Raw genomic sequence first — 24,038 nt, forward strand, 5'->3', positions numbered from 1 at the left:
GCCTTCCTCTGTACAAACAGATGGCTTTCTGCAGCCTATCTACATACTGCAGGACTTCCAAAACACAATGCAGGACATCCAAAATAAAAAAAAAAATTGCTGTTTAGAAACTAAAATGTGAGAAAGAAAAGCAAACAAAGAGAAGCTTAGAAGGGATAAAATATAAACAGTAAAGCTAATGAGAGCTTACAGCTCTTTCATACTTAACAATATATGGATCCATTAATAGTAATGATAATAAACTTTTAATCAAGTTGTTTCCCTGCAATTCTGGATCAAACCCAAGGTACTGAACACTCTCTTTCACAATCCTACATGTCAGTCAACAGCAAAAGCCACAGATTATCCCTGGCCACTGCTGACTTTAGTGTCCCCTGCATCATGCTATCAGCAGGAGGAACATTCACCTGTCTAACTCTGCTTTATTCACAACATGCCCTTGTTAGGAGATGGTTTGTTTGGAGGAGAACTGTGTCCAGTCTTTATGTATTTCAAGAGACAGTGATCATCTGCTACTGACCAAGGAACACATACCCAGCTTTCTCCTAAAGCCAGAAACATTTCTTGCAAAAGAAACAACAGACCGAGTATGCCAAATGCCTGATGCTTCCACACCCATCCAGTGACCCTTCTGCATTCCTCCTCGAAGGATGAGCTCCTCTTCTGCCAGGGCAGGCATTGAGGGCCTGCCTCACTTCCAGAACACAGCATACCTGGGTCCTGAGCACTCACCTCTCCCCACCTGCATGTACTAAACAAGGCGGGGGATTTTGTCATAACATAAATCAACAGATGAAAAATTCTTGCTTGCTACAGCCTCAGAATTGGTAAATGAGACTGTACTGTATGGGCCTTCTTTTCTGACTTATTTCATAAGTGTTCCTGTCATTCCCATGGCACACATGTGTCTGTGAAAAGAATAATGAACTGTTCTCCCAGACAAGTTTGGAAAGGTTGCCTGTGCCTCATGGTTTTGTAAGAGCTCTCACTGTCTCCCACTGCCCTGAGTGATAACTCTGCTCCTCCCCTGTGCCCATTTTCCCCACTGCTGTCCCTAGCCACGAGTCTTGCCCAAGCCCTGTCTAAATGGCCCAGCCTAACACCTTCAGATGGCAGAGGTGTCTGCAAGAATTTGCTGAAAATAAGGGAAAAGAGGAGCAACAGAAGAATGTTCTGAGGTCAGAAAGGGCATTTTGCAGAAAAGAAAAGTACCACCAAATCCAGCATGCATTGCTCATCCCCAAGGATGGATTTCATTCCTCCCAGCCACAGGCACATCGAGCCTCTCTCACTGTCCCAAAGCTCATCTGAAACCTGAAGAATAAAGTACTGATAGTTGGTCTATTTACTTTTACTTTTATTAATAGTATCAAAGCATAGGAAACTAACTGTAAAACTGGATGTAATTCCATTTTCCTAGTAAAAATACATAATTAAGTTATATCACACTTTCAAACTTTGCACAGGATAGCACTGCCTTTGTAATCTCTGCAGATTTTTAGCTTTTCAAATTATTTTATTGCCACTATCTTCTGAGACATGTTACACTAGGCATCTGATAGTTAGATTTTGACCACCATATTTTAGCCATTCATAATCTTCCTGCTAATAGCTGGTCTAGACCTTAATCTGTGTATGATATTCCTGCAGTTATAAAAATTTCTAAGACCACTAGAAAAGCATGAGATTGTTCAATCTCACACAACTCTTACCATTATTCATGTTTTAAGAGAACAAATTCCAAGAATTAAACATACTGCTCAGCTTTCTGCCTCAGTGAAAATGCAGCTGTCCTCTAAACCAAAAGTTTTACATCAATTTTTTGGAAAGGGGAAAGTCAGAGAACGGTCCCAAGCTTAATTCTGTAGCACAAAAAGACCAATTCAAGTAAAGAAATAGGTTTCTTTATTTGAAACTTGGAATTTAAATTAGAAAGTCAGAGAAGCAACAAAAAATATCTGTGTTGCAGTCTCCAGACCTCAAAGCCAAGTTCCACTGGGGAAGATAATCTAATACAACTTCAGGAGACTTAGATACAATATTAGGTACTGTATGTGGCATTTTGCACTGTAGCCCTGTCTGATCTGCTTCAAAAGGTCCTGGATAATGTGGGAGATGAACAGGGACTAGACAAGCCACATCCCACACCTCTACAAGCAGGGAAAGAAAAGGACCTGGGAAACTACATACTGAGATGGTTATGGAACAAATCCTTCTGGAATGCAGCCCCAAGCCCACGAAGGCCAAGAAGGTGGCTGGGAACCACCTGCACAGCTTTAGCAAGGGCAAATCTGGCCTGAGCAGTATGCCTTCTGGATCTGCAGGCAAAGGGACAGCAGCAGATACTGTTTAACTGTAGCACAGCTCCCAACCAAGTCTCTCACAATATTCTTCCAGCCAAATCAGGGAGCTATGGATTGACTGGTGAACTGTGAAGTGGAAAACTGACCTCACCACTTGACTCAAGCGATGGACTAAAGACTGGAGTTTGATTGGTGGTAAATTACTAGACACACAAAAAAGGACCAGAACAAAGATGCATGGGGAGGAAACAAGGCTTTCCTTCGCTGTGCTAGCAGCACTCCAGACCACCAAAGCTCTACAGAGATCACAGAAAACTCAAAGTGGTATTTGGCTTTGCATCCAGAATTAAACTCATTAGAAAAGAACATACTTGCTTCTGATAGGCTTAAGTGCAGTGTTTAGCTAAGACTAAGCTTATTAAAACACTTGCAGCATAACTACATCTTCTCTTCAGTAAAGTATTGCCCAGTGAAGAGACTGAATGTTTTTCAGTCTCTTTTTCAGATTCTTTGGCAAAATAGTTACAACTTTGCAAAGAAAATTTTGGACCATTTACCAGAGAAAGACTTCTATGCATAAATATACAAATACATAAATTCACACACTTCTGAAGGAGGGGTTATGGATTGACATAGGACCAACTGTGAAATTTTTTGTAACTACTGAAAAAAACCAACCTCTGATTGGTTCTTAACCTCTGGTGAAAAAGACATATAGCTCATTAAAGGAATATCTGCCTTTAAACACACATCAAACTTGTTAGAGCTCATCCAAGTTCCTCTTCTTTCAGGCATGAGCATAGTCTGTTTACATTTCTAGCCAGGTAACAAGAAAACTTAAAAAGCACCAAAGGAGAAACTAGGTTGTCAAATCAACAGAGTAATATGCTGAAGCCAATAAGTTTGGTCTTTTATTTAGTTTGAGCTAAATCAATATCATGCCATTGTTGCTCCACAGCTTTTGATTCAAACCACGATCCAAGCTAATCAATTCAAAGTGAAAGTGAGGTAAGTTGGCATCCATCTGAATAACACCATGTAAAAGCACACAGTGGGAGCAGGCTGAGGTGTGCTCCACTGGCATCCCAGGATAAGGGCTTGACCACATTGTTTCTGGAGGTCCTCTGGGGGAGTTTTACAGAACATCACCCACCATTCTGCAGCAGACTGGAAGACAGAAGGCATTTCTGCACAACCATGTGATAGGAACCCCTTCAAGGACACAGGTCTGAAAGAATCAGTAAGGAAACACCCTGCTATTTACGGCTTTTGCAACCATCATTCCAAGTTCTCTGTCAATGGTTTAGTACTGTGTTGCCAGTGATGTTTCATCTCCCCCTTCTCCACCCAGGATTGACTCAATTGCTCTTGACTCCTCTGAGGAAGAAGATCGTGACAGTGAAAGTGGAAAGAAACAAAATGAACCCTCAGCCTAGAAAACCTGGGCTGGGCCTTCAATCCCACAGGTGCAGTGGCTGAGACCTTTGCTATCCAACCTTCATGATTCAGTAATTTTGCAATGCATTTATCTTAGTTTCCTTAGCTACTCACAAATGTCAACAAGTCCTAAGATAGATCGTTTTGATAACTGGCCTTGACTGAGGAGAATCTACTGACAGTCAAGAGAAAACATCAGTGCAAATCTAACAGTGCAGCCACAGTCAGATTTACAGATTTATGGACTTCTTCTGACATCTGAGGATGATGAATTGCCCTCTGTGTGTACAGAGATTTTGTGGAGTATTTTTGTTCATGGTAAGGGCAGTAAGTAACATATTATCTTAAAATATCCATAAAAGATCTGCTGGATAGCATTTTTTAGAGCCAAAGGTCATTTTACACAAACCCTAATTCAAGCAATGTGCTCAGCTATCCAACTGCTAACCAAAGCCAGATGTTTTCATTTAAATGGTGACAAATCTGCAGGCACTGACTTTACAATTTACTGATCAATGGCATCAAAATATTATTTTTTCCCAGCTAAGCTACTGTTTCTGGTTGTTGCGTTACTGTCTCCCCCCACACCCCATAGCACAGTGGATGTGGAAGACCCACATGCCAAGTCTCTTCCCTGCCTGATGCAGTTTAAGCTGCTTTGAAGGGTGGCTATGCCAGCACCACTTTTGACAGCCATGCTCAAGCACAGGCTTGAACTGACAGAACCAAACTGCTGCAACCCATTCAGCCTGGAGGAAGAGGCTGCAGGCATCCACCTGAACTTGAGATTTCCTGCCAAAAGAGAAGTCGAGCAAAACGCATTCCATTCAAACCCAGACTACAGCAAAAGTAGGAGAACTTACCTAAGGTGACAATGTCATTGCAGTTTAATTAATTCAGCTACATAACCTTACAAAAAATCCTTAAAACAACTTTTTTTTCCCCTCCCTTCAAAAACTCTCCACCCCCATTACAAAGTAAAAAATCAAACAACTACACATATCCTGAACTAATTCCTGTACAGGCTGTGATTGAAAGTTTATACAGCCAGGGGTGACAGACATTTGTGTGTTACTATTTTATTCTGTTTCTGTACTTCAGGATAATTTTGACAACTTAACTCACATTCTTTCCTTTTCTTTTTCCTACTACCTAAATGGATGTAGACATGTAGACCATTCCAAAAGGAACCTCTATTAAGCAGCATTTTCTATTACTTTAAAATGTTATATACACCATCCAGACAAACAAAAAAAGTAATTGCTAAAAGCACACATCTAAATGCAGGGTTTAACAGTGACCACATTGTTTAACCATTGTCAGAAAATTCATTCCTAATCCTTATAAAAATTTTCTAGGGCAAAGTAAGATTAGGTCCACAATAGCACAGATAACTGTTGTTATGATGGCAACATGCCTAAAATTAATATCAATATTTGTTGTTGCAGCTTTTTTTTTTCTTTTTAGAGAAACTATGCTGATATATTAGGATTTTTAAGGATATATTTGAAGAGAAGTCAAAATGTAAATGGTATATTTGTTTAAGAAAAAAAAAAAACAACTGCTCACTGAAAAAATTAAATGTCTCCCTAAGAATAGTCATTCCCTAAGACTCTCTTAGCAGTGATCTTTAAAACTTGGTAACAATAACAGATTAACCAACTTGTTTTATAACTGATTTCAGAGCAACCTTTCTGTGGAAAAGAGCTAGCAGCAGCACAACTGGATTTATTCCCAAACATTCAGTTCCATTCACAGGGGACTGGTTTGCCCTTCTTCAGACATTGTCTGCTTAAAGAGAGTGACAACTCCCCTGCTGGCAAATCAGTAATGTGTCTCCCATGGGAGACAACTGAACCTACACCTGGGTACACTGATAAGGTTCAGTGTGTTACACAAAAATTGGCAGAAACAGCAAACACCAGAAAGTTTTGAGAACCTACATTTATTTAAGATTGCATTTCTGAGTTCCTTTGTAAGGTCCTATTTTATCCGTAAATGCAAGTCACCTTTATACTATATTTTAAGTAAAATTTGAGCCTGCAGATAATACAAAATTCCTAGCATGCCATGTATTTTGATATAAACTGACACAGATTTGCTGAGGTAGTGCTCTGGAGCATGACAGGCAGGAGCTGGCAGGACACTGCTGGATGCCCCAGGACTGGCAGAGTTGAAAGAAATGTGGCTGTCACCAGCCCTGAGCTCACGACACTGGTTAGGGTTCACTGCCAGAGCAGGAGATTTGGCTCACCTCGTAATTCAGCTGAGAGCTGTATCAAGTGCACGTGGGTTAAAGAGTCACCTGGGGAGCACTGCTCTGCCCAGCATGAGCCTCCTGCTCTGCAAAGCTGCGTGTCACTGCTGCCCAAAGCTGACAGGACAGTGTAAATCTGCCTATGGAAAAAAAAATGCGCGTACAGAAAAGATCTAAAAAAGGTTTTCAAATTACTGGTTCAAGCAGTAAAGTGTGCCTGTACTTCCAGATTCTCTCTCTGCTGAGAGAGAGAAACTATCTTGCACTGATGCTGACAAAAAGAGTGAGATTTGACTGCTCCATCTGGTGGCTCATTAAGCACAATTTTAATGGTTTAAGAACACGTGGCCTTACAGTTTAAAAAGGGCCACCCCTGGAGTTTTTGTTTTCTCTGAGCAAGGGCCAAATAAATTCTTAGAACCTAATTATTTTAATAGCATGGCATAAAAATGTATAAATATTTACCTACTTTTAGATCATAATTATATAAAACTTTGATATGATTTTATTTTATATATTATTAGATTATTTCTATTTATTAGCTAAATTATGCTATTTAGTTAATAAACTTTATTAAAACCATCAACATTTCACAAATTGTTCTTTTGAATTTATAGCAAGTTACATTTATATTTGAGTTTACATTTCCAGTGAAAAGGTACCTATGCTCTCATTAAAACAACAAAATTAATAACAAGCCAACCATAAAACATATACACTACTGACCTGTTACTACAAGAACACATCTTATTCACAAGCTCACATCTTAACACAAGCTCACATCTTATTCAGCAAGTGACTTCTACTTGCAAATGACAACTTCTAAGCTGATCTAGAGCACCCACAGAATTTTAGAGGCCAAAAGAAGTCTGTGTCCTTAAGTCTACACAATAAGAATAGCTAACTAGAATTGAAGCTCATATTGCAGAGGAAAGAATTACAAAATTGAGGACTAGGTTACAAATACTGGAACTTTAAATTCTATAAATTACTGTGTATATGTTGCTGTATGTCTGAAAGCATTTTGTCTTGAATTACACATGCCTGAGAGATAGTCAAGGAATATAAAATAGAGGGAGAGTGGCTTTTTACATAGGCACATAATGGTAGGACAAGGAGGAATAGCTTCCAACTAGAAGAGAAGAGATGTGGATTAGATGTTAAACAGAAATTCTTTACTCAGTGGGTGGTGAGGCACTGGAGCAGGCTGCCCAGAGAAGCTGTGGATGTCCCATCCCTCGAGGTTCAAGGGCAGGTTGGTTGGGATACTGAGCAACCTGGCCTAGGGGGGGATCCCTGCCCAGCTGATCTTTAAGGTCCCTTCCAACCCAAGCCATGCTATGAATAGAACCATTTTACTCATTCCTTTACCACATATTGTTCCCCCAACTAATCTCATATATATTAAGCTAGGACTGATATGGAATCAAAACCTCTGTGTAATGGATTTTAAATACATCCTTAAATTCTCTGCAGAACTACATTGAAAATTGCAAAATAATCTCATGCTAATTATGGTCCTAATGAACCATACAATACACATTTCTCAACCTGCTCAATGGAGCAAGTTAGACTTGGTCCAGTTTGCACATAATGTACAGCAAAGACACAGGTGACAAAGTAAAGAATGATGATATTTTCTTTTTTAAAATAGAAAATGTCATGATTACAGAGAGGAAGAAAATGTATAAAGAAATTATTCTAAATATAATGTTTTATTAGAAGTTCCCTCATGGCTTAAAAGAATGTGTAATAAAATATTTAATATTGAGGATCTAAAACAATTCTGATGTGAGCATGCATTTACTGCATAGCATCACAGTATTTCCAAGACATCCACTATGTTCCAAAAAAAAGGTTGAAGTTGCTTAACAATTAGAAATCTCTCCATATACAATTTTAGCAGTCAGTCAGTCAAGGGTATGTGCTGAAGAACTCCTGCATAAGAGAGAGGTATTTTCAAGACATTAGACATGTACAAATGCAGAGATTTGAAGTGCTGGATACCTAAAAAAGTAACAAATCTCAACATCTACAGCAGCTGGGTATCTACAGAAGGAGTTGTGAACTGACTAACAGCATGGAGGTCCTGGCTGTCTACTACATGCCTTAGCCAACCAATAATCATGTTTCATATTACACTTTGCACATGTTGTGCTTGCAGACTTTCTATTCTCACAGCAAACTTACTCAGGAAAGACAAAAACACATATCAAACTGAAAATTGAACTGCAAAACTCTGCCCCTTCCTTGGGTATCTTCAAGCTGAGTGGTGAAAGAACTCCCTTTGAACTAAAACCATAGAAGAGTCTTTCTCTTTTTTTGGATCAGAAAACAAACATGATAAGTTTTCAGAATCATTATTTAAAGATCTTAAAAACTGTCGGGCGACGGTGTAGAAAATGAAAAGAGCAGAAAGGTCCAGTGCACACAAATATCACACTGTTGTATCTTTCCATCAGTAAAACAAACAAATTAACAAAGTCAAAACAAAATCCCACAACCACACTCTTAAATGGCCCACAAAACCAAAATAACCAAAAACAAACTAAAAAGACACCAACCTAAAGGATGAAAAAGGCTATATGGCATGAAAAAATGAAAGAAAGAGTTTCACAATATTTATAAGCACGGAAATATGCATAGTATACATACATGTATACATACTTTAATACCTGACAAGAAAACCAAACAGGCAAATAAAAGGGTAATTTAGCTTATTAGTAGCAAATTAGTATGTAGTGAAAACAGGCATCTAGGCTCATGGAGGCAACCTGCAGCTACCTATGAGAGATTGCAAACATGTCAGAGGACACTAGAAAGTAACCTGAATTCTGCTGGTTGCTGAAAAATGGATCAAAAAGGTACTTAGCAATAATACGTCCTTGCACTAAATAAGCATTCTAATTTATTATCAAGGCAAGTTGGAGTCTCAGTCACGCACTGAAATCCTGTAAAATTAGTCAATGTACAACCATAAAAAGAAAACCTGGACTCCACTGAACTTACAATTTAAATGCAAGGCAATAAACCAGCAGACAATTAAATAAGGAACAAGTGACTACAACTTATACCATTGTGTTAGCCAGTGCCAAGTGGGCTGTCATTCACAGTGTGCCTTTAGAGCAATCCCTGGAGCAGCTGTGCCCTGGCCCAGCCAGCACTCTCTGTTTATTGCTGGGCAGGACACAGGCCAAGAACAAGCCCTAACAGGCAGCCTCCAGACACTCCTCTCCTCTCTTGAGGAGCTCGAGAATGCCCCACAATTCACTACTGGGCCAAAAAAGTCAAAGAATGGCCCTTTCATATGCTAGTCAGTAAATACCACCAGTGGGATGGGAATATTTGAAACCATAGCACATGTTGTGCTTGGCATCACGGGAGAAATGGAGATAAGAATCAGCTTAAGAGATTACAAAGCGTAGATTGGGAGTCCCTGATTTTGAAGCTCACATGTTGTACAGGAGAAAGAAGGAACAGAGAAATCATCAGAAGAATACAAAAAACACATGAGCAAATATGGGAAAACAGTTTTCAGAAGGACATTTAAAATGGATAGGAACAGGATGAAGCCATGCTTATTTATTCAAAGGAAATACAGGCATCTCATAATTATTAACCTTCTTTCTGACACAATAAAGTTTCTCCTAGAGCTGTTTATCAGTATACTGATTTTAGAAAACTCATATAGACCAGTCTATCTACTCAAAGAAATGCTTAAAGAAAGAAACTGGAATGGTTCCTGCGTATTACAGTAATTGTGTTATTGTACACTAAAAATTATATGGAAAGTCATCAGAAAAATATTAGCACAAAGTATTAACCAATAATACTCAGCACCTCACAGTATAACCCTATGTTTGAATTCAATAGGATGATGAAAATGAATACACTAAGAAAAGGACACAGAATGAACATCTTCAGAAAATAACAGAATCAGATGCTTGTTTGTTCCTAGTTAACTCTATAATTAACCAAAATTAAAACCAATAACACATTATTGGTGCACATACTATTCTAGAAGCCAGTAATTAATTTACCTTTTTCTTTCATACGCTTTCATTTTGCTCCCAAAGTGGGAGAGATTTCCCATACGAGTGGAAAAATGCAAAGGTTTGAATTTCAGTTCCAAGACCACAACTCATCCTTCAATACTCTGCACAGACCATTCAGTTATGCAGCGTTACCAAATTCAGTTTGGTTGATCTTTCACATTTCATCTTTTTCTCTAAGTTCTCAAATCAAAAGAGTAACAGTAAACGCTGAGTTCACATAATTTTTATGGTATACAAAAAATATAGGCATACAAAAAATATTGAATGTCAGAAGTGTAGGAAAGAATCAACCTCTGGCTATAACAGCATTTCAAGTTACTGAGTTTTAAGTCCAGTTAACTTCATAGCAGTACTTTGAGAAGTACTGCTCAGCAGCCAAAATTAGGGCAAGCTTTTCAAAGGCTTTTTCATCTCCCTCTTTGCCCCTTAAAAAGTGCTCCATGAACCAGAGCTCATGCTCACATTCTCATGCCTGCTACCTGCAATGGCTTCTGTACGGAAAAAACTGACTGCTGAATGTTCTTGAGAACTGATCTTTCATGGAGAAGCCCATAGAGCCCCTGGGTTTCTCTGCAAGTTCAAACACTCTCACAGCTCTGGAAAGTAAAGGTACCCTGAGTCAAACATTGAGTGATTTTGAACGTAAGACTCCAATCCAACCATGCTCCAGTATCTGCCCTCCTGTAATGAAAATAATCATCTTACTACTGGAAAAATTCCTATCAGGACAAATTTGTAGCTTTTTTCATGAATTAGATGTGCAGAAGAAAAGTAAGCAGCAAAGAACAAACAACTAATAAAATCATGAACTTGTGAAAAATCAAGCAACCCAGAAGACAGGCCATATCAATGGCAATGAAACATAAGGTCTTGCCAACTGAGATAAAGAAACCTAGACTTCATGGTTTGTGACATCATCTTGATAAGTCAAAAGGTGCATTTCTTTTCTCCTTTTCCAAAATCAGATTATTATGGACTTTTTTACTGGAAATGGCTCACAGGCTGACAAAAAAAGAACAAGGTACAGATAGGGGTACTGTGAATTTGGCCCCAGGTGTTCCCAGCTTAGCTCAGATCCTGCCACAGGAACAGCAGCAGCATTTCTAACACAGAGCAATCTCAGGGCAGGCTCTGAAGAAAATTATTTTTCTTTTCAGGAATCCTCCATTTCAACTGAGTAAGAAATTATGATTACAGTTTTTCTTAACTTTGCATATCTACCCTCAGGGTTAACATGGTTTTTGGCAGCAAGCTTCAACCTTCCTAGCAGTAACTCAGCCTTCAGGGGAACAGAGGAGCACTCACTCAACCTCTCTCCCTTTAGCTACTTATTTCTGCTTTCTTTTTTCACCCCCACTTCTTTCCTAAACTATTCAACCACAATCCATCCCACCTTTCCTGATTTATCATGTTTTATAGACCTTGGTGATACTTTGCTCTTTCCTCTGAACTTCCTCCAGCACAACCTTCTTAAGGTGAACTAGAAAAAGCTGTATTATGATTTTAGAAGAAGATTCAGCCACATATCTTCCATGACATCCTCATGTATATAGTTACATATTTACAAATTCTCTGAAACACAGGATATCTTGGAAACTATTTAACTTTTTTCCCCCACTCATGTTCAGCTCATCTCACTTGTATATGCAGGTACTTTAAATAATTTCATGTACACAAACCAGATTTTTTACTGCCTAACTCTAATTCAACAAGGACTTATTTACAGCTCCAAAAGCACTGTAAATAATTTCCACTGCTCAAAAGCACTGAATACTGATAGCATTGAATAATGTTAGCAATGAACAAAACTCTGAAACAAGAGTTTTGTTATAAATAATTTTAAATTATATTTCCATTAAAATCTGAATCAGATGTAGGTATAAATTACTGCACAAGGACTAGAAGATAAATTTGAACTAATGTTTAAAAATCAGCAATCGTCCTAGGAAGGACATTTTATTTCACACTAAGGTAAATCTCAGCCGCACTTTTAAACAATTTTTGCTCCAGTTTTAAAACTCCATGCCCAACTCTCCAAACAAACAGATGTTAAAACATGCTAGCAGATGTTACAGTACAATTTGACTTGCCTGCACTCCAGACTGAAACTACCTCAGTCAAAAAGTATAACTATAAACATTTTAAACCAGCCTCCTCTTCTCTACAGCCCTTTCCTGATGTTTTCTTTTGGTTCCTTCACAGGCCCTACTGCACGTGTGTGGTTCCTCCTAACTCCCAAGCCGCCTTCCGTGTCAACAATGCTCACAGAGCTTGCAACAAATCCTTGGGGCAACGATATAATTCATTCTCTCCTTTTCCGGGAGCACCCCAAGCACAAGAACCCAAAGGGACCCACCAGACACCAGAAAAGGATGGAGGAAGGGGCCAGATCCTTTGTCCTGGAGCTGAGCCAGCACTGACATATTTGCCAGCAAATCACAGCATCCCTTTCTGCTCCTGACCTCCACATCGGGGAATAAACCAAGAAAACAGCAAGATCCCTGCCCATTACGTTTTCTAACCAGAAATCAATGCCATTAGAATGAAATTAAATTAAATTGGGTCACCCTGTTTCTCGCAGTACTGTGAGAAAGGCATTATGAATGAAACAATCATGTCTTCTCTGAAAGAAAGCAGAAAGCCATTTCAGGAGTTTGTTTTTCAAGGAAGGCGCCAATTCTATCATGCTCTCCTCACTCCCAAATAAATCCAGCAGCAAGTATAAAGAGTGATTTTACTTAGGTTTTCAACACTTTACTACCAATTTGTGAGTATTAGTTGTAATTTCAAGCCTAAATTGGGTGAACAAAATACACATGTAGGCAAATATGAGCAATAAGTACGCAAAATGTAAAATCATTAGCTCATTTATTAACATAAAAGTACTGGAGCCGTACTTCCTCCACATTGCTCCAACTTCCAACAATATCTTATCTTCCAGTTTCAAAGGTTGCATGAAAAATTCTGAACTATCTCTTGTATCCATCAATGGATATAGTAACTTTTATGCAACTTCATCTGGACACAAATCTACTATTTTTACATAAATTCTTATTTTTCAACTTCAAAGAAAATACGTTTGCTCGAACTTATGCCAAATACAATTTGCATTCTTCACTGGATGGCAGGAGGCAGAAACTGTTACTTTTAAAGTGAGGTCTGGATTTAATTTTTAATGGTCTGGTTTATGTTATTCTAGCTTGTCTTTGAAGAAGTATGAATGCAATTTATGCCTTCTACAAGGATTCCTTTCACCTTGCCAGGACTTCACTGGAAACGTAGTCCACCTGTTGTTCAACTATCAGAAATTTCAGAAAAAGGAGTTCTACAGCCTCTACTAATAATAGAATGAAAATTATTATCAGCATTCTGTAGTTTCCTGTAAAGGGTGTAGATAATTTAATAAGAATTTGAGATGACACTCATCTTTTTTTTTTTGGCACTAAAAAGAGCACTTTCTCTAGATTTACTCCAACATGGAAAGAATTTGACACAAATCTTTCAACCTTCCACCAAAAAAGTAAAATCCCAGTGGATTTCAAAATATGTTTACTCTTTGGAAAGAAATCTCCTAGTGCTTGTGCATAATTTTTTGAATAATTTTGAAGAAATACATATTAAATTATAAAAGTAAATAGCAAGGGATGCACTAGCTAGATTAGGTTGCTTTTCTGAAGGTTTTTTTTGGGCTCAGAAGATAAGGTAATGCAATACTAATCTGTTTCTAGGAAATGCAAATGTTAATAAATAACACTTGCACAGTATCTGCTTTACATGACATTTTTGGCTATTGATTTTCAATACAGTCTTATCCATCCTACCTGTATTGTGTCTTTCTCTGGGGCATCATTTGCCTTTAAACATCCCTGTAAGCTGTTTTGCACAGAAACTTCTATTTTATTTGTTCAACATAGAACTGAAAACAGTACGTCTTTATTACTTAGGTGCAGATCATTTCATATTGGCATTCACCAAATGCAAACATTACTTTTAAGATCTTGGGGATTTTTTATAGGGCCATTCAAAGCTTCTAGCTTCATCTGTGTTACTTTGGCACCAGGTTTCTGACTGAGCTGACATTTAGATAAGAGAGGATGGATTCCAGGCCCTCCTGGGCTTATAAAGTAAAGCACTATAACTGAACCTGTGCAGTATTTCTCCCAAGTTACAAGCAAAGAACTGAAGAAATTCTGGTGAAATTTGGTTTGTAACAATGCTGTTAAATTGCAAAGAATGGAATTATGATCAGGTTTATAATAGCAGCATTTTAAAATTATTTACATATATATACATCTTTAAAACTAAATCCTTTTACTGCAGCATTTTTTTAGAGTACTGGGGAATTTCTAAAATATTTTCTTAGGTAATAAAATCTCCTGCCTTTCCATCTATTTTTATTAAATACTCCAGAGTATTTCAAGTACTGGTGAAAAGGTAACTGTAAAAATAATTGGATACTTTACAATCAAAAAATGTTTCTGCTTTCTCATTTCTATTCATATTTCCTATTTCTTTTTTTATGGGCTATATACTCCCATCTTCAATGGCTTTCCATTTACAATCCTTGTTAAGGAAAAGTCATATAAAAATCAGGCAAAAAAAATAATGTCTAAATATCATAACTATTAAATTAATAAATATACCTCTGTAATTAATGCATTGAATACCCCTCTACACACACACACACACACACACACACATATTTCTGTTGGCAATTAGATAAAAAGTCCCAAGGAATGCTCAACAATGTAAATCACATATGTGGAGGTCAGTGGTCAGACAGGTCCCTAACATACTCCTATCAATAACTTTTATCCAAATACACTGAGGTAGCACTCAGATATGATACTAACCAAGGTCTCCACTCTGTAAAGGGGGACCCTGAACATGTGTCTAGGAGGTAACCAAGAGCTTGATTCAGTCACTGAGAACATAAACCTTTAGCAACATTTGAAACTCTCTGGAATTCATACCACTAAGGGAAAAAAAAAATCTAAGCCTTTATGTTTTAACAGTACATGGGGAAATTGGTCAAAAGCTGAGATCAGTGTCATGAGCCTGAAAGCAGCTACTGAAAGATTTTACTTATGAAAGACTATTGTAGCACCAACTATATCAATGTAATTATATCAGTACAGTACAGTACAGTAACTTTCAGCCTGGACTTCACTTACAGAACAATCTTTCAGTTTATAAGAACAACCTACACTGATTATGGGAAATTCCGTCCACTTCATAAGCAACCTCAAACTGATAAACATAATGAAAGATGGAAAAGAAATGCTGTATTACTGACTTCTACTTCCAACAGATGGAGTCAGGGAAAATTACACAAATCCAAATGTCAGCTTAAAACATGGCCACAAAATAAGTGAAAGAGATGTGTTGTCTTAGAAAGACAGAATAGTTGAGACAGGAAGGGACCTCTGTGAGTCCCTAATTCAAATACCCTTGCTCAAAAGTTGTGTCAGCAGAGCAGATTGCTCAGGGCCTTCTCCATTTGGGTTTTGAGCATGTCCAAGGATGGAGACTGTAAAAATCTCTGTGTGATACATTCCAGTATTTGACAAAATTCAGTCAAATAAGTGAGATTTTTTTTTATGTTTGAGTGGAATCTGGAATAAACTTTCAGAGTATGATCACCATTCCCTCTTAAAAATGAGCAGAAAAGCAAGTTTCCATATTTTGAATGGAAAAGCTCATGCTTAGAAAGTTAAAACAAGCAGTAATCCAGATGGGATAGGGGAGAAATCTGCTATCTTTGCTATGTATTCCTTGAGCTTTTGGTGATGCTAGGAGACCACAACATCAGATAAAGACAGACAGACAGATTAGCATATATGAATCACAGACATGTCAGGAAACAGTGCCAGGAACTAAAAGGCAGCGCAGAGAAGCCTTTGGAATTTTCAGTATGAATACCAGCAAGAAACTTTCAAGGTACAAACACAGATAGTTAAACTAAGGAGCTAGAAACCAAAGACACAAAAAGCTTCCAGCTCACTGTACTGTCAGCCAAAGACAAAGCAGGATTGTAAAGTTGTTGCTAAATTCTGCCACAGTCTTTTCTGACAATGCTTATTTTATCTGTTCAGGATTCCTAAATTTCATTAACTTCTTCAGCCAGAAGAAAGGCTTTGTTTAAAAGCACATAGTGTACTACAAGTTATTCCTTGCTGCTGAGTGTTACCGTCAACAGATGAAGACAAACTGAAATAACAGACTTTAAACATACTTCTTAGCTCAAGAGAAAATTCATCTAGACAACAACTTTGTCAATTCTCTTTTTTTTTTCTACATAACACTCCCTTTGCCCCATATCTACTTGTCCTTAGTAACAATGAACTCTGGCAGATTTTTGATATTTTATTAAATGTAGTAAAAATTTGCATATCTTATAATGGTCTGCTCTGATTGTTACAGAACTCACTTTTAATTTCAATCCATCCATTTTGTCTGTTCTACGTACAGACAAAAGAATGAAGTAATGACCAAAGGAGTACAGACATCATCAAGAGAGTAGACTAGAACCCTTGAATTCTGTCACTTCCAGGTGAAAGAGGGAAGAGAATGAAAAGGAAACTCATCAGCTGATGCTACCTGTAATCACCTCATCTAAGAATGCAAAAGGAAACATTGTAAAGCACATGTAATCAGGTATAAGACACTTCTCAGTTGGCAAAAAAAAGAAAGTCAAGGGGAAAAAGTGTATGATTAAAAAGAGGAAAAGAGAGAGAAAAATACAGATTTTTTTTTTCCCCAAATCATGGCCATGTGCATAATATACAGAAAAGTCCTTACCTTTTTCACTGACACTTTCACTTTCTATCTCCACATCTTCACAGCTAGTATATTCTGGTGTTGATGCCCCTTCTTCCTCTGAGCTACTAACTGACATCTGCCTTTTCTTTCCGCCTCTTTTTGCTCTATGAGGCTTTGGAGGGGATGGCCGCACTGATTCCGACTGGTCAGAGCTAAGGGAATCATTCCTTAGCATGGTCTCCATTTTCTCCCGCTTTGCTTTTCGCATGAGAATAGCAGAGCTAGGATCAAGGCGGCTCTGTTTTATAAAGGAATCGTGGTTCTTGTATTCTACGTGTTCTATAGGAACTGGACTATGCCTGGGAGTTGGTGGGCTATGATTAGTTAATTGTTTAGAAACAGAAATTCTTACATCACCTGTTCTGTCTATAGAGTACGACCTCTGAGTTTCCACAAGAGATTTTCTGTCCTGAGTTCCCTGTAATTGTGAGCGTTTTCCTAATTTATTCTCAGGTACCTCCGCTTCCTCCATTTCTGTGTGTGGCAAAGCTACATCACTGTGTCTTCTCTCGTGTCGTGCTTTAGAAACTTTGGCGTGCATGCGCATCTGCTGCTCCTCGGGGTGTGGTTTTACAGGGTATCTCGCCAGATTGGGGTCACTCTTGTAACGGGTATGATATTCATCTTCCTTCCTTTGTTTTTCATCGTCAGGCACTTTGCCTTCCTCAAGTTTCTCTGGCAAGTCTGGGTAATCCTGTGACTTGCCTTTCTCCAGCCTTCTACCTTCATGCCGCTCTTTACGCTCCCTGTCGTCTGTTGGTCCTTCTTTCTGAAGTGAGGATTTTGGCACACGCTTACGCTCACTCTTTACACCTTTGCCATTCTGGTCAGAAACCAATACTGCCTTCTTCCTACAATGAAAAGGAGTACACTAATATGAAGAATTGAATGGAAAATAGAAATACTTGCATACAGTTATGGAAAAAAATTTCAAAATCAGGATAAGCTATGGCAAAACAGAAAATATTGAATCCATTACCTTGAATTAAATCTATTAATCCTTCCATCTTAATTTTATTTTCCAATAGCAAACAACTTCCAGAGTCCACAAAAACATAAATTATGAATGGTTCAATTAATGAGTAAAATCAAAAATGAATATTAACATGGATAATTTACCCATGTAAGTAAGAAGACACAGAGTTGTCTTTGTAGTCACTGCAACATTATGACAGAGCACTGGAGTATGTTCTCCATTTTTCTGGAAGCAGTCATGGGAGTTACAGACTAACTACACAATTCACTTCAAGTGCCCTGACAACATAGATGTAAATACCACCAAATGGAGTATCTACCACAATAATATTACAGAAAGAAATAATATAGTTTAAAAAATGCAAAAGATAATATATCGAGAAATAATATTTAAACTCGTTTGATTTATCTTTGAAATTCTAAAAAGAAGTGCCCGTTTCATAAGCATGTAAAGGAAAGCAGATTGATTCCTTGAGATAAATTAATGGTATTACTTTCTCCATCCAAAAAGGGATGAGAAGTTATTTCTCTATGCAGACATAAGTACAAAACAATAAATAATGAAGTTGCATTAATTTTTTTCTCTTTCATATTCTGCAAGCCAAAAAGCAAGCCAAATAATCATAAAATTCCCTTATGGAGGACATTTTTATTTCTCTCATCATTGCAACTGCCCTTTCATTCAGCAGTTCATATATGAATCCATTGATTTTGAAGAAGGAGGAACACAGCCACGCAGTGTATTTGAGAAGAGTGCACACCGGGACAAAGTCACTAGGACTTTGTTTTGAGGCACTGAATCTTCCCTTCCACAACTGACACATCTTTGGATTGCATATCAAAGACCCTCACAAAGAACAAAGTTGAACATCATTCACATTATTCCCTTTTTTTTTCCCCCCTCATCTCCTGTTTCTCCAGAATTTTTGGCAATTAACAGGACCGGAGCTTACTACAGATAGTCTTTAATCAGAATGCTTGGAATTCATTTGAAACTCTCAGTGACAAGTAAAGAACACTAATTCTGTATAACTGATATGAACATCTCAGTTTTGGGCAGCAAAGCAGAAATCTAAAGTGTTTTCCTGCCCTAAAAGCTACAGCTGCTCTGGGGGCCTTCCCTGGGTAGAGGGACAACAGTCAACAGAATATGGAAGGGCATCACTTACACAATGCATATATGTAACACCAACCTGAATTTGATACAGTTACACCCAGACAAATCTCACCCACACAGTAATTTACTGGCCACTGCTCATCATCCATTTTCAGCTCCAATAGCTAGGGGGAAAAAAAATCATCAGCCATTCTGGCCAGAATCTGGAGAATCTTCTATGGCCAACTCCTGTTTTGCTGTCACAGGCTCCGTCCTCAACTGCTCTGCCATCTGCCAGGCAGCAGCCAAAGGATCAGCAACTGCTTCATTGCATTAGCCTCTCCTGATTTGCTACTTCTCATCACCCGGAATGCAGCTCAGGAATTACCTCTTTAACTCATTTAAAATAGTTTGCTTCTGGTTGCTTTATTCTTGCAAAAAACTTGCTCTGTGTTCAAGATGGTACTGTTGCTGTTGTACATAAATGTTAACTTCACACATGTAAATGAGTGTATCTGTATTATTTCTAACAATAAAATTGGAAATAATATCAATGATATCTCATATAAAACATAAGGTTATCTGAAAGAATTCCACAGGGTGTTTTCTGATTGCTTAGGTGTGGATTTTTTAGGAGAATGTTGCTTTAAAAATTCAAGCTCTTTGCTTAATAATTTTAAAATACCAGTCAAATTTAAACTTTAAAAGTAACCTACAATTCTGTATTCAAAGTATACATCAAAAGGCATTGAAGTATATGGAAATATCCATAAAATATTTTTTTTTTCCTCATTTTATGTCCCCTAGACCAAAATAGACAATGTATTTGGTAGCAACAATGTATGGTCAGTAAATCAATTTACTCTTTTTTTTTGCACAATAGTAAACATACAGAAGGCCCAACTGAACTAGCATTTAGCATTGTAGGCTCTATCCAGACAGAAAGCATTACCTCTCTTTTGGAGGTTCACTCCTAGACCTTGAAGCTTGCTTTTGGTCCGGGCCCATAGCCGGCTGCGACACTTCTGCTCCTTTCCTACGGTCGGGCTGCACACTGGAAGAGGAGATTTCCTGCGACGAGGCAGCTGCTGTGCTCAGGGGAGTCTGTGACCTCGATCGCTCCTGGAGCCTCGCTTTCTTTTCTCTCGGTGCGTCCGAGCTCGCGCCCGTGGCCGTGTCACTCAGCGTCCCGTCCTGGCTGGGCGACGGCTGCGGCCCGCTCCCAAAAAACCACGCTCCGGATTTCGTTAGGATTTCTTGTTGCTTTCGACATAAATTGCATACCCACATAACCTAGTTGAAGACAACAAAAGAGTCAGTGCAGCTGCCTCCCAGAGCCCGGAATGCATGCTCACTGCCGCCGAGCAGGGCCGGCCTCTGGCTCTCTGAGCTAGGGAGGCTGGTGCTCATGATAGGACCCAGAACATGCTTCTCCACTGGCTAGAGCCAAGCATCCTACAGGCACATGCTATGCGAGCTTCTCCAAAATGTCTTGTCAATATACATCAGTCCTACCTGTGGCAATCCTCCCTCAGCCCAGCCCTAGCTCTCCTCTGGACACACACCGACCACATGAGCAGTGCTTGCTGGGGGGTTGATGCAGCGGGGAGTGGGTTGGGTTTTTTCCACTGGAGTGGATCTCTGTCGGGACAGACAAGCCCACCAGACTGCAAACAAGACTTGTACCTCAGGGGGCAGTGTCCTGCCCAGCTAACTCCCAACTTCTGTGGTCACAGAAAATTGACACGGTATTTTCTTGTGAATTAATTTTCTCACATTGAATAATTCCACATTATCCTGCAAATAAATTCATTATGTACTGTGAATGATTTTAGCTACACCTACTGCAACTACTTAGAGGTGTAAAGTAAAACCTTAAGAAATCTACTAACAGAAACCTAATACATCAATGAAAATAATGCAGAAGTACCATATTCTGTACTACTTGCAAACCATCATCATTATCTCTTTGAGTGATAGCTGCAAATAATAACAAACTTGTGTCCCTGTAAATCACAATTAAGTTGGGTGCCTAGACTGTGGTGCCTAGGATTTTTTTTTAAAAACTGGAGGGTTTAATTCCTTACACACAGATATACAGGAGCACACACATTAAAGCAAGACTTCATGTTTCCAGCCTGTATGCTGTAGAGACAGTCTTATGTACAAGAGCAACTCACCAGAGAAAAAGAAATGGTTAATCAAGACTAAAGTATGTGAAAATTTAAGATAAAATTTGGACAAAGAAAAAAACAGCTTTCAGATGGAAGAAAAAATAGGCGAAATGTATGAACGATATAGAAGAGAGAGATTTTTGTCAGAAATAAAAACAGAGATGAGAGGAAACAAAGCTGATTATTACTAAGGAAAATGGTAAAGAAAATAATTTAATACAGAAGGTATATAGGAATGGGTAAAATTGCAATGAGGCTAAGAAAAATGACAAAAATTGGAAGAAAAAATATGCTTGGATTATTTTGTGAAAACATAGGAATGATGCAAGAGTCACAAAATTGTACAGTGCTTAAAATAAAAAAGAAGAGGAAAAAAACACTTAATGGACAAAACTTAAACAGGACAAAGTTCTGTTACTGAGCTCTTTTACTCTCTGGCCTGTGGAGGTACTGCATGGCTTACGAGGTACGATGAAAATTTTAGGCATTTCACATATTTAAAATAATTAGCATTTATTTAGATAGACTATCTTTGTAGGTCTGAAAACTACATCAGAACTTCCAAGTGCATTCCTGCACTGTTTGACCAAACCACACAGAGAAGACATCCAACTCTTTACCCCCTGTCAGGATTGCACCTTTATCAAAAGATGACTGTTCTATTTCTTCTGTTTAAAAAGGATAATAAAGCATCTATTAATCCTTTAATTAAAAAAGACCCAACCTTAATCGAAAGCTACAGTTATTGCAACAGGGGCATAAACATATATCATGATGAAAACAAATAACACTAAGTAGGATAATAGAAACAGCAACTTTGACAAAGATAAATTCTAGACCTCAAAAAAAAAAAAAGAACCTCGATTCCAAAATATCTAATTTATTCCATCTAGTACACCTCAAAAACCAGAAATTCAGTTTATTAGACTATGTGTTCTAAACAGAATAGACTTTTAGTCTATCAGATTATTATTATTATTATAGGCATTCAAAAAAAACCAGAAAGGCTAAAAGGAAAAAAAGCCACATTTTGAAATGCTTTTATATGATCTGCTACAGCTGTTAGTTCATTAGACAGCAAAAGTGTGCATACAAATGTGTCTGTGTACAAAATCCATGTCAACGCTATAAATGAAAATCAGTAACAAAAAATGTCATTACTTGCATTTTATCAGTTTCCAAGAAAGGTTGATAAAAGTGTTAATAAAAAAATTCATCAAATAGAGTTTGTTTAAAGGATAAGGAATACTTAAGTGAATTATCTTAATTAAATTTAATATGTGGGTATATATGCAAGCCCACTAACATACTTCCTTTACAACTTAATGTATTAAATAATTTTAAATATTTATAAATTATGTAATAAAATTCAAGAAAATACTGTTAATTTGCACAATCACCCTTGATACTGTAATTCATTTTATGCAAAAAATATTATGAGATACAATCAAATAAGAACTGCTAATTCACAAAGAGACTCAGAAAAGTACAGAATACTGAAAGAAGAAATAGTAGACAAGTAAATACAAACCCATTTTCTTACAGCTATTTTTAAACTCTGCCTCTTGGACACAATACATACCAATCAACACAGATTACACACATAGGAAATCTGTATTATACTCACATAGAAGCTATACTACCACCCCTGTTTAGGAATCTCTTCAGGAATAAAAAAATGTTACAGTTGCCTTGAGATCTATTCGGTCCAAAAGGAAAAATAACAAAAGCTCTTCTTTAAGAGGAGAAAAAAAAATCAAAAATGGAGGTGACAGAGGAGTTTCAGTGACAAAACTGTATATTGAAAAACATTTTTAGAGAAGTATGTGGAGCAAGCAATTCAGCAGCATGCAGGAATTATATCCTGATTGAATATACTGGGATGTGGTCCAAACTAATCTAAACTAAAGCAGGTCTGTGTAATAACTTATCTTAACAATCCACAGATGTTAGGCAACCAAACAAATGCTCTGATGAAGGATTACAGTTCTCTAATGTGGCTTCTGGACCTCCACGCGATGCATCAGTAAAATGAAGAGCGTAAGACAATTTTACTCTGGCCTGTCACTTCAAAAATAGTTTCTGTTTACTCTCCTCTGGACAGTGAGCTCTGATGAAGTGCTACAGTGAGCCATTCAAGACATCCAGAGTCTGGTTTTTGTTTCTGGGTTTGTTTCTGGTTTATTGCGTCCTCGCACATGTCAATGCAATTTCACACGTGAAGCTATTAAAGAGAACCAGTAAAAGGGGGCTCTTCATTCTGAGGGTTCATATGCATGGCTCTGGAAAAAGGTGCATTTTCACAGCATAGCAAAGGGTTCTGGGCTTTACTGCTACATAACAAAAAAGACCAGTGGCACACACAGGACTCGGCACATGTGGGTCAGCAGTTCCCACACAGATTCATGTGGCAACTTGACAGGCTGCGTGAAAACATGCTAGAAGGATCCCATGCTTGCCTTCATGTGGAATACAGAGTATTTCATTCACAGAAAAAATATTCCTCAAACTTACTCTTACAGGTACTGCTGAATGTGATCCACAATGAGGAGGAACAGAATTCCTGTACTAACACAACATGAAATTCCAACTTGAAAGAGCCCATAGTAAGTAATATATATATATATATCACTATACACACAGAAAAAGCATTTTCAGTTACAAAAATAAGAACAATTCTACATTATTAAATATTTCAAACCTGCATTTTAGAATGCAGAAAAAAGGCTTTTTTTCAAAGTCAAACTTGGAAACTTCCAAACATGTACTGGGAGGCTAAAGTCACATTGTGGGGGGCACAGAAGTTATACTGAATTTATGTGACACATGCCAGGCAAAACTCAGACTGAGGTCAGAGCAAGTTCCCCAAATCCTTCACCCAAGCCCAGATTCTGAGGAGGGTACATAAGGAGCACACTC

General features: G+C 38.0%; 1 protein-coding gene across 20 annotated transcripts in view; it reads right to left on the bottom strand.

The window, feature by feature from the left end:
• RIMS1 (regulating synaptic membrane exocytosis 1) overlaps positions 1–24,038 on the bottom strand; it is a 305,622-nt gene that overhangs the window by 139,002 nt on the left and 142,582 nt on the right. For 18 of the 20 annotated variants that reach the window (XM_058020435.1, XM_058020427.1, XM_058020433.1 and 15 more), the window contains exons 4-5: positions 19,898–20,238; positions 16,854–17,725 (exon numbers count right to left, since the gene is read on the bottom strand). In XM_058020435.1, the coding sequence (XP_057876418.1) occupies positions 16,854–17,725; positions 19,898–20,238 (1,213 nt within the window). Of the gene's footprint in view, positions 1–16,853; positions 17,726–19,897; positions 20,239–23,633; positions 23,688–24,038 lie in introns of all 20 variants that reach the window. The other 2 variants (XM_058020440.1, XM_058020424.1) reach the window with 2 other exon arrangements.

Source organism: Melospiza georgiana, chromosome 3, assembly GCF_028018845.1.
Source record: "Melospiza georgiana isolate bMelGeo1 chromosome 3, bMelGeo1.pri, whole genome shotgun sequence".
NCBI lineage: Eukaryota > Metazoa > Chordata > Aves > Passeriformes > Passerellidae > Melospiza > Melospiza georgiana.